This window comes from Coenobita brevimanus, chromosome 104, assembly GCF_032717465.1.
Source record: "Coenobita brevimanus isolate Jiangsu-jjx chromosome 104, ASM3271746v2, whole genome shotgun sequence".
Lineage (NCBI taxonomy): Eukaryota > Metazoa > Arthropoda > Malacostraca > Decapoda > Coenobitidae > Coenobita > Coenobita brevimanus.
Window position 1 is genome coordinate 46,399,511 of NC_137057.1, and position 12,077 is coordinate 46,411,587.

A 12,077-nucleotide genomic window follows, 5' to 3' on the forward strand; every position below is an offset into this window, starting at 1 on the left:
AAGTGCTCCTTCCATCTCCTCAATTTCTCTCTCTTCTCCACCAACAATCTGTTATTCATATCTTTCACTCCCCTAATATTTACCCTTTCACACTGCCTTACTTTCTTTACCTCCCTTCCAAAACAATTTCTTACTCTCCCTCCATTTCACACTCAGATTCCTCCCAAACTCTTCATCCACTTTCTTCTTACTCTCCTTCACCAGTCTCTTAACCTCCCTTCTCCTGCTCACATATACCTCTCTCTTCTCTCTCATCTTCTCCCCTACCTCTACTCGCCAACCATTCACCATATGCTTTCTTCTTTTGTGCCACAGCCTGTCTCACCTCTTCAGTCCACCATGCTGTCCCTTGCACACCCTTGCATCTCCTCCTCACTCCACAAACCGCCTCACACGCTGCGCTTATCTCTTCCGTGAATATCTTACATACGTCTTCCACCCCTTCCATCTGCTCTAGCTCATACCTTCCCAATCTTTCTTCCACTATGCTCTTATACTCTGTCCTCTTCTCACTATCTTGCAATTTCTCCACTCTTCTCACAGGAGCTGCTTCCTCCTGTCTTCCCCTTCGCCTCCCTCAACCACTATCTTCGCAGCTCTACCTTGGACATCACTAAGTGATGGTCCGAGACCCATTCCCCCACCCTCTCCACACCCTTGCATCCAACACTTGTCTTCTCATTCGCTCATCCACACACACGTAGTCTATCATTGCCTTTCGTTCAACAAGTTCACCATCCATCCTCCTCATTACTCTCCATGTATACCGGTGGATCATCTTATGATTTAAAGTAGGTGTTGGCTATTGCCAACCCCTTACCAGCACAGATGTCCACCAAAGCACTACCATTCCCATCTACTTCCGCTGGCACACCCCACTGACCAACCACTCCATCCACTCGTACATTCCCGACTTTGCCATTCATGTCTCCAATCAACAGCACTCTCTCGCTCCTCTCAAACTTGTCCATACATGCTTCTACTCTCGCCCAAACTCATCTTTCACTTGCCACTCGATCCTCCGTTGGAGCATACACACATACAATCGCCCATGCTTGTATACCTACTTTCATCCTCACCCATACAATCCTTGCACCCACTGTTCCATACTCTCTTATATTCTCCTTCCACTTCTTGCTTATCATCAGACATACTCCCTCTCTTGCCCTCTCATTCTCACTGACTCCCGCACATATACCTACACCGTATTCCCATTCTCTCATCCTTTCACCTTTCCATTTAGTTTCAGTCAATCCACATATATCCACTTTTGCATCCTCAAGCATCTGGACAATCTCTCTCTCTGTCCCTTCATCAGTCACTCCTCTCACATTCCACCTTCCTACTCTCAGAATGTCCTTTGTCCGTTCCTTAGTCACAACGATGGTCCGTCCGGGTCCGAGGCGCTTTATTTGCTTTTTTAGTTAGTTCTTTTTACGGGGTGGGGCACTAACCCACCACCAACCCTTTTAGTCGCCTCGTACGACAAGCAGGGATACTGGGGGAGTATTCTTGAAACCCCCCAGTACTCTGGTCTTTTGTATATACAGTACTGACATATTCACATCTGGATCTCCCCTCAGACTTCACCGAGACTGTTGCATTGAGAGTATGGCGCCGGATGACAAGCTGTTCCGCCACCTTGCCACTGTGTACGCCTCAAAGCACGGCACAATGTCTCGCGGCAACCTGTGTCCCGGAGACAACTTCCCAGGAGGAATCACTAACGGTGCATTTTGGTATGATGTGAAAGGTATGATCCGCTGCTGTTAATTTTTCCTATACACTCTCCCTCTTCCCACCCCTCCTGCTCTCACTCACTCCCTCTTTCTCCCCTTTTCCTTCCTTTTTCCTCTCTTTCTCCCCTTCTCCTTCCTTTTTCCTCTCTTTCTCTTCTCCCTTATTTCTCCCTCTTTACTATCCCAACATTCCTCCTCTCATCGTCCCTCCCCTTTCCCTCCCTCCTTCCCTTCCCCTGTCTCCCTCCCCTGCCTTGTCTGCCTCCTTCCCTTGCCCTGCCTCCCTCCTTGCTTCCCTTTATGTCCTTAAATCTGCTTCTGTATTTTTTATTTAATTCTTGCCACTGTACTACCAGATTTTGTTTATGTAAAAGTTAAGAGGGCCTCTAGCAGTGAAGGGGATCATGAAGACTATATGTAACCCTCCCAGGTAGAAAAGTCTTTCCTAAGCTGAATAAAATAATCTGGTGGCAGTCTCTCTCACATTCATTAGAAACAATAATTTTATGTGGAATGGTTGGTCTGTGAGGTGGAGCCAAGAAATTTGAAGGCTTGAATGGATGGATGTGTGTGTGTGTTTTTTCATAGCTTATGGATGCATGATACAATAGTTTATTAGGTTGAGTGCTTGTTTCTTCTGCCTAGGGATGGTTCCATCAGTGTTTCGTAGGAATTCCTAGGCTGATGATGGGCAAGTCTTTGATGTGTGGATATTTCTTAACGTTTTCCTAAGTTTGCCATCACTGACTTAAGGTGTCCACAAAGTTTCTCCAGTTTTCTTGTTCACATATAATGATAGGTTCATTTACAGTGTTGCTTAAGTTCTGTATGGTTTCATGATCTGCTGTTGGTGGTGTATGGTACTTTTAAGTGTAATAAACCTCGACTACCTCTCGAATTTTACCAGTATACGCACTCAGAGCAATACCCAACCACCCCTCAGAAGTGGTAGGCATTGGTGACCATCATCTACTCACTTGATGTGGTGCTACCTACTTCTTCTTTCACTTTTACCATTGTATCCCTACGTGTCAAGTGGGGTTGGTGAAGGAGTAGTGGCCAGTTTATTCAAGGAATTCTGTTGATTGTTCTCCTACTTATATGTTTTGCTGTTCCTGTTTCTGGATCCCTCCCATTGCATGTAAGTGGGAAAGATGGTTAAGATGATGATGATATTGAACCACAGTGGTCTGCCTGGGTGCCCTTTCACCTTGCGTGGGGCTGTTACGAATTATGAGTAGAAACTGTACTTCTTAAAACAGGACATAAATGAGTGAAACTTGCTCTCACTGTTCCCGTTCTCAGGTGGAATGCAGGACTTCAACTACGTGTATGGGTCATGTATGGAGGTGACCTTTGAACTGTCATGCTGCAAGTATCCCCAGGCCAGCACTTTACCTCGTGAGTGGGACAACAACCGGGAGTCTCTCATGGCATTCTTGGAGCAGGTTCATGTTGGGGCTAAAGGTAAGGAACACAATTACTGGGGTGGTGAGATGTAGCGGAGAGGAGTATCGGTATAGTAAAGGGTACATTCTGAGTGACATGGAGGCTAGGTAGCAACTTCCTGAACAGTTTATTTTACCTTTTACACATAGACCTTTCACTGCAATGATGTATTTTATATTTTATTCTTGCTATCTCCAGACAGTTTTATTGAACCTAGGGAGGATCTCTAGTAGTGAAGGGATTAATGAAGGCAATGTCAAACCCCTCGTGTTTGAAAAGTCTCCAAAGCCGAATAAAATCATTTGGAGACAGCAAGCAGGAGATAGATTATACTTCATCAGATTGAAGGAGTTAGTATTCTCTTGTACAGTATGTTACTGATCCAAAGTACAATATGTCAGAAATAAAATGCTGTGAATAACCTGCAAAATAATGTCAAGGTAAATAGTTAACTGAGGAAGAGGTGCTACAAAGTCTCTTATTCCACCTAGACTTTGACCCTAAGTCCTAGTTATGCAGTTAGTCCTCATTTAAACCCCTTCATTCCGGGTACATTTTTTTTCATATGATTCATGCTACATTCAGAATACAGTAGACTCTCAATTATCCGTTGTAATGCAGCCAGGCCATATGCCGAATAAAGTGAAATGTCAGATATTGCATTGTACCCCCCAGTTGGCTCAACATGCGATGTCGAGCCAGATATTTTGTCACTGTCTGTCTCAACCCTCTCTCATAAAAGCTTTCTCAAGATGAAAACTAAGCATAAAATAAAATACAGTAATGATACAGTACAGAACAGTAATACAGTACATAGTGTACTGCTGTGCTGTATGTACTCACCAAGTACTGTACTGGCATCGATGGTGGGTAGAGTTGTACACCGTGGACCGTGTGCAATCATAATTTAAAGATCACAGTAGAGCACTAGGACATGAGCACTGACAGGCCATTGGCTGTGCAACAACAACAAGCATAGGACGCCACAGAGTTAATCACAGCACTACGGTTTCATGACTGCGTGGTCAGAAGAGCAGAGCGTGCAGACACGTCTTTACTATTTGAGATCCACGTGCGAGAATGAGAATGATACGGTATGCTCGTCCCTCCGGGTAAGCTGGTCCTTTGACGGATTTTGATTGGCTGGTGTGTAGCAGGTGTTCCCATTGGCTGGCACGTTTCTGGGTCATCCCAGGTGCTGGTTGGCTACCGCTTACAAGCTGGTTGATACTCCTTGATGCAGGATATTGCATAGAACTGCCAGTCCTACTTCAGTGCCGGATGTTGCAAAATTTTGCCAGACACTGCTTCAATAGAGCCTAGCCAGCAGTGCTAGATATTGTGTTGGGCTGGATATTGCATCGACGGATAATTGAGAGCTTACTGTATTGTATTTTATTCAGCTTTGGAGAGACTTGTAAAGTGTAGGATTTACTAGTAGATAAACTTTTACTAACTGATGCACTACAAGGGTTGTGTTCTGAGATGAATAAAAGAATCTGGACATCGCAAGAATAAACCAGTAGAATACATCTTTGGACTGAAAGGGTTGATTATTTCATTTTCTTAAGTTGCATATGAATTAACTTTTTTTTTTAAGTTCATGATTCATTCTATAGTTGTTCTGATTTTTTTTTTTTTCTTTTCTTTTTTTAAACTCCTCTGTCATGGAACCAGAAGCCTGTCTTACTTAGCCCACTGAGCCTGGGGATATCATCTTCATTTTATTCTTGCCCTCTTGTGATGATTTTAAGTTTGGGATAGATAGCCTTCATAACCTCCTTTCAGTATGAGAGACCTTTGCAGGGTTTAATAATATAATCTCTAGTCATTTTACTTTTATTTGGTGTACATTTTTGTCCTTTTGCCACTCATTTCACTCACATCAGTGGCAGAGTACAATATTGTTACGGCTCTACAGTCTTTCCATAGCACTTCCGCTCGACCAGCATCATATTCTAGTGTTAATCTCTTGTTACAGCTTAGCATTGAAGCTGGAGAGATGGCAGTTTCAGGCCAGATTAGAGTAAAAAGAGTAGAGCATCAGCAAGAAAAACTAAAAAGGACATCTTGAATTAGGGAGTTAAAGCCTTTTTCATGAAGCTTACCTGCCTGCATCCTGGATGTAAGTGAGGACTGATGTACTTAAAATGGCAAACATGTAAGTCACTTGATATTCATCACTAAAGGGTGCAGTGTTGGGTGCAGTATTAGTAGTACAACTCAACAAAGCCAGTGCTGTATCCAAGTTGAATGCTGGGCAGAACAGCTTTTATTACTTATTTCTTAGATTAGAGTTAGGGTTGGGATGAAGATGATGATGATAACCTCAGTACCTTGCAGCTTGCAGGGGTGAACTCCCCATTTTAGATGTAGCTGCTTCAGTATGCATGCACCTGGACACAGTTTTGCAAATGAACTGAAACAGTTCCATCCAAAATGGCAAGTTTTATCATGATAGGAGACTGTACATCTCACTCTACCATTTGTATGGATGCACATGTATAATGGTGATACTTTTGCTGTTGTTGCTAGGTATTGTGAGTGATGCAGACACAGGTGAGGGTTTGCAGGGTGCAGAGGTCAGCGTGGAGGAAATCAGCTACAATGTGACCACCTCTGCCAGTGGAGAGTACTGGCGTCTCCTCATGCCCGGCACTTACACCCTTGTGGCACGGGCTTTTGGGTAAGTGTGTGGACAGATATTACCCCCTCACTATAATGATGTAATAGTTATTTTGTTCTTGCTACCTGCAGATGATTTTATTTAACTTAAGAAGGATTTCTAGTGCTGGAGAGGTTAATAAAAACTACCTAACTGCTCCAGGATGAAAAATCTGTTATAAAGTGTATAGAATTGTTTGGAGATGTAACTTTAATCATATAGAACAAATTACATAATATCCATATGTGTATTAAGGATGAGTTAATTTCCATGTGTATTTGAGATGGATTAAATTAATTTGGCGATGAGGGGAGCTACAGTTTTTGTGGATTCATGCACACGCTTATGTATGTATGTGTGCTTCCTGATGATGATAGTGACCTACAGGCCGTCCCGCACTTACAAACGGGGTTACGTTCCGAGAAACTGCTTGTAAGTTTATTTTTTCAGAGTTAGAGAAAGAACAGAGAAATTAGTTGGAGAAGAACAGGGAGACTTTAGGAAGGGAAGAGGTTGTGTAGATCAGATATTCATTCTTAGATCTTTAATGGAAAAGTTTCTAGAGAAGGGAAAGAAGTTGTATGCGGCTTTCATGGATTTGGAGAAAGCATATGACAGGGTGGATAGACAAGGATTGTGGAAAGTGTTAAGAATATATGGAGTAGATGGGAAGTTGTTGAATGCTGTGAAGAGTATGTACGATGGTGCGAAGGCTGCAGTGCGTGTGGATGGTGAACTAAGTGAATTTTTCTCTTTGAAAGTTGGTTTGAAACAGGGATGTGTCATGTCTCCATGGTTATTCAATCTGTACATGCATGGGGTAATAAAAGAGGTACAAGGTAGGGTAGTGGATGTTGGAGTGGCCCTGGTGAGAGAGGATAGTGTTTGGAAATTCCCTGTACTGTTGTTTGCAGATGATACTGTGTTGTTGAGTGAAGACGAAGGGGAGCTGCAAGGCTTGGTGGATGAGTTTGAGAGAGTGTGTAAGAAACGGAATCTAAAGGTGAATATAGGGAAGAGTAAAGTGATGGTCTTTGAGAGAGGTGAAGTCAGTGAATGTACAGTGAGGTTGGATGGTGAGGAATTGGAAAATGCGAGTACGTTTAAGTACTTGGGTAGTGTGATGAGTAAGGATGGAGGTTTGGAGGGTGAAGTGCTTGAAAGGGTACAGCAGGGAAGAAAGGTTGCTGGTTCTTTGAAAGCAGTGATAAGAAACAGGGAAGTGAGCATGGAAGTGAAAAAGTTACTACATGACAGTATTGTGATACCAACTCTAACGTACGGAAGTGAAGCTTGGACGTTGTTGGAAGGACACAAGTCAAGAGTGAGAGCAGTGGAAATGAGTTATATAAGAGGAGCCTGTGGAGTCACATGGAGAGACAGGCTGACGAATGAGGATATAAAGGAACGTTGTGGTGTTGATGTGGATGTGATAGGAAGCGTTATAAGGAACACACTGAGGTGGTTTGGCCATGTGGAGAGGATGGAGGGTGAAAGACTGCTAAAGAGAGTGTATGTGAGTGAGGTGGAGGGGGGAAGAGGGAGGGGAAGGCCGAGGATGAGATGGAGGGATGGGGTGAAGAGGTATATGAGAGAGGGGTGTGAGTTGGGAGCAGGGCAGTGAAATGGCAGGGGACAGGGCGACTTGAAGGCGATTTGTTTGTGGCCACCCCAAACGAGATTGAGGCGTCTGGCAATAGATAGATAGATAGAATAGAAAATGCATTTAATACATCTAACCCACTGAACATCATAGCCTACCAAGCCTTTTAAACATGCTTGGTACACTTACATTAGCCTGCAGTTGGGCAAAATCATTAACACAAAGCCTGTTTTGTAAGAAAGTGTTGAATATCTCATGTAATTCCATGTAATTTATTAAGTATTTTACTGAGAGTATAAATTTGTAAGTGCAAACATTTGTAAGTTGACAGTTCGTAAGTAGGGGACGACCTGTATATACAGACTGTTATGGTAAGTATCAGAAACACACAGGTGTGGTTAAGTTAATAGAAAATGATGAAACGGGCACAATAAAGAAGAAACACGAGCCATATAGAGACCCAAGATGGACTTGAGGTAAGGGGATCTGATGGTGGGGGATGGAGAGTTAGTGGTCTCCACCACCTGGGATCAACTCCGTGAGTAGGGAATCATCTTTGAATCCCTCAGAGCCATCAGAAACCACAGATTTTTCACCAGCATTATTGGCAGAAACCAGCTTAGGTGCATGATAAAGTTTTTTAGCCAAAAAGTACATTATGCAGTAGTGGCAGGAGTGCAATTTTCATCTAGCAGTGGTAAAAAAAACTGCTGTAACCAAGTGTGCCATAACCAAGGAATCGCTATATTCTCATTCAGTTGATAATAGATTTGTCTTGGGACATCACTAACTTTATTGATCACTTAGTACTGTATATCACTGAACCCTTCCTGCAGGATACTTTTTTTTTTTGGGGGGGGGGGGAGTACAGATTGGTACTTTTTTTTTTTCTTTTTTTCAAAATAGGTAGAAGGTGACAAAATATTTTTCTTCTCAGTTACGAGCCAGCCAGGCAGTCAGTCACGGTTGGGAGCAAGGGTGTGTCCCGAGTTGACCTTAGGATGAAACGAGCAGCAGGTGAGTTTTTTGACATATTTATAGTTTTTCAAATCATGTTTTTTTGGGAAGTAGGGTTATGATAGACTTTTTTTTTTTCCCCAGTTCATTTTTTGTGAAATATTTCAATATTGGCCTCCAAACCTATATAAAATGTTCCAGATAAAATGAGGAGCACATGACAAAGGTTTGGCACCCCCTTCCTTTCTTTTTTTTTTTTTATATATAACTAGTATACGGTTTGATTCTTTTTAGTAGATGTATACAAAGTGCATCTATAAAGAAAAAAATATGCAGATGGTTAGGTCTGTAAGGTGGAGGCAGGACTGTGAAGACTTGAATGTCTGAATGATAGTGTGACTTTTTTCACCGGGCATCGTGTTTGTATTTCTCCCCTTTTTTCTTGTTTTCTCCTTCTATGCTTCTTGATCCTACCTTACTTCATCCTTGAGTGGGAAGAAGGGTCAGCAGGATGATGGTGGTGCCCTGTTTTTACGTTAATGTAGTTAGGATCCGTTATCTCTTGAAGGTATTTATGATTATGGTGTTGCTCTTTGATTGATGATGGTGAGGATGAGGAGCAGGAAGAGTAAAAAAAGAAGGGAAGTGATGATGATGGTAATTTCAGTTTTTATATATACAGTGTACTATGTAAAGTAGGTGTCGGGTGGTGCAGTGATTAGAACGCTCCAGTTGGGGGTACGGACTTGCCATGCACATGGGTTCAGTCCAGAAGTGGTAATCCCCCCTCCCTCAACACCACCTCTGCCAAAGAAGTTGTTTGTCTATTTGCCTGGATACAAGATATCTCAAAAAGTTTATATTGGATATCAGTGAAATATGGTGGATAGGTGAGCAATGGGAACTGAGGAAGAGTTTATCAGATTCTGAGATAGATCCGGATCCAGATGCAGGAATTAATAATAAATTTTATTGTTGTTGGAGATATGCACTGTCTGAGATTGTGTAACAGGGCGAACTAAGACGTTAGAATTGATTGACTGCGTGAAATGCAGAAAAGGGGGATGACATCTGTAAATAATAAATTTTATTGGCGTTGGGAGAGATCTGCGCTCTCAGAGTACAGTACTTTCTAGTTCATTGTGGTATTGCCACTAAGGGGAGTAGGTTGGTCATCTATTCTTAAACATTCTGGACTGTGGTATCTTAGCACTGGGCCTTCATATTTCAAAAAGATTGAAAAAGGATTGGCTATCACTTTTACTATTCAGGGTAGTATTTTTTTTTTTTTTTTACCTGGTGGAGAAACACTCTCACAACTTGAGTACCAAGTTATTGTTTTATGAAATTTAATGAATCTTAGTTATGAGGTAGGAAAGTGTCTTTGTAGTTACTAGTCAAGTTCACCCTCCAGTCTGACTGCATATGGCTGTCAACTGAGCTAGAAGGAGTTAGGGAATTTTATAATTAAAATTTTAAAAGATGCACTAATGAGGTGCTTTACAAGAGTAATCCTTTCTCTCGCCACCTCACAGATATCACCGCCACAGCAAGCGAACGTGCGAGCAGTACTATGTCATTGACCACAGATGGCATTTTATTATCACTTTTTAAACTGCACCTTATCTGCATGTTTGTAGTTAAATTCTATGCTAATGTTGGTCTTGTGAATTGGGGATGTATTCTTGTGGGATTATGAGGTTATTCACAGTAGTTTGTATTTTATATGTTACTATTCCCTTGTATGTTAATGTCAGTGTTGTTGTGATACCAGGCTCATTTGAATCTGGACCCAGTGAACTGCAGCTGAAGTTAGTCTTCTTCTGTAGTCCACCAATTTCCATTTGAGGAATAAGGAATGACTTGAGGAACATTGATGTCTTCATCCTGTGGCACTGATACAACCAGGTAGTTTTGCTGCTTAGTTATATTGGTGTCACTGCATGAAAGCATCCCTCTCCAGGACAGTGTGAAACTGTGAATGTCTATCTATCTATCTGACTGCAGCCAGGCATTTTAATCCGAGAAGGGGTGACCACAAACAAATTGCTTCCATGTCGCCCTGTCCCCTGCCATTTCGCTGTCCTCCCCCTCCAACTTATACCGCCCTCTCTCATATGTGAATGTGATTAACGTGAATGAAATGCGAGAGAACCTTAACATGTCAGAGGCAAAAATACATTAGCAGTTGTTTCTTAGCAGTTTATTTTGCTTAATACACCTCTTTATACAGTACAGTACTGTAGTATGTTAATGATATCTTTACAATATTAGCATAATTTGTATAGCTAACATGAGAGAATTTATATACCCTATGGAAAATAAGGTAAGGAAGAGGTGTGTGGGAGCCAAGGTGTATGAATAACATACAAGAGAATATTAAAATCCCATACACTACGGTACAATAAAATGGGTCAGAGAGAAATAAGTAAGCCCACAAGAATATTACCCTTGGACTTGACTTTAAATTTCTGTTATACTTTTATGTGACTGATAATGCTCTGAATTAATGCTGTTTTGTGTGAATGCTGTAGAAAGAGTACCTGCATGAATATAACTAGTGTGATTACCTAAATGACTTGGTATTTTCATTTTACTAATTTGAATCCTACCTACCCCTTGAAATAATTAGAAATCTGGTAAAGATGTTTGGTGAAGCCGATAGCCTGTGTTTTGCAGTACAGTACTTTCCTTTTTGCAATACAGCTTTTTATCTTTTTCAGTAGCATCTTTCCACTTTGTAATAAACTTATATATACTTTGCTAATGTATATCTATTCTTTAATGCATTGTTTATATATTCCATAGTACCTTTATTTTTATGCTTAACATCTTTGCATATCCTCATATTTTCACTGCCATTTGCAAGCAGGTTCTCACATATTCAGTTGTTTGTATATACAGGTGGTCAATAAATAGCACTCCACTAGAAACTCATTCGGCGGTATCGTATGTATTGCATGGATGGCTCAGTGTGCTGGTGTGGGTGAGGATGTGGCAGTGTGAGTTGGAAATAAATGATGCAGGATATTCATTTGTAACTGCTTGAACCATCCTTGCAAAACATGAGAAATAGCCTGGGGGAGTGAAAGAGGAGTGCTATATATGGACCACTCTGTATATATTTGTGGCTGTATTCTTAAACCAGAGACAAGAAAGGTGTAAGGAAATCCCCCAATATTAAGCTGTAATTTGTGAAACCTGTGTTGTTCTAATGGCTCCAGGCTGATACATACATGAACCCAGTGGACTGCAGATTAACGTCCCTCATTTCCTGCAGTCCACCATCCTCATTCTTGGAGGGAGGGAGAGAGTTGAGGATCCCTGCCCAGTGGTGTGAAACCCATGATGAGAGTAGAACATGGGTAGCTGAGAATAAAGCATGGGTATCCTCATTGCCTGGCTGCCTGTTGTGGTTCCAAATCCCCTCAATCTAATCCTGCCCCTTTTTTCTCCTACTGTCAATTTTGGAGCTTTTTTTTTTTTTTTTTTTTTTTTTAATACTAAAGGAGTTAGATACAGTTCTCTTTAACCCCTTTCGGAACTAGACATGTCATAAGTTGAGTATTATTGTCTGGAAGTAGTTAAAATAGAATGCAAAAATATGTTATCAGATTGAAGGGGTAAATATGGCATGCAGGTTAACAGTGTCCAATGCTTACAA

The 12,077-nt window shown here is 41.6% G+C and overlaps 1 protein-coding gene across 1 annotated transcript in view; it reads left to right on the plus strand.

Moving 5' to 3' along the window:
* LOC145416100 (carboxypeptidase D-like) overlaps positions 1-12,077 on the plus strand; it is an 89,452-nt gene that overhangs the window by 15,286 nt on the left and 62,089 nt on the right. The window contains exons 3-6 of the mRNA XM_080285191.1: positions 1,584-1,753; positions 3,045-3,206; positions 5,724-5,874; positions 8,394-8,473. Of these exons, the coding sequence (XP_080141317.1) occupies positions 1,584-1,753; positions 3,045-3,206; positions 5,724-5,874; positions 8,394-8,473 (563 nt within the window). The remainder of the gene's footprint in view (positions 1-1,583; positions 1,754-3,044; positions 3,207-5,723; positions 5,875-8,393; positions 8,474-12,077) is intronic.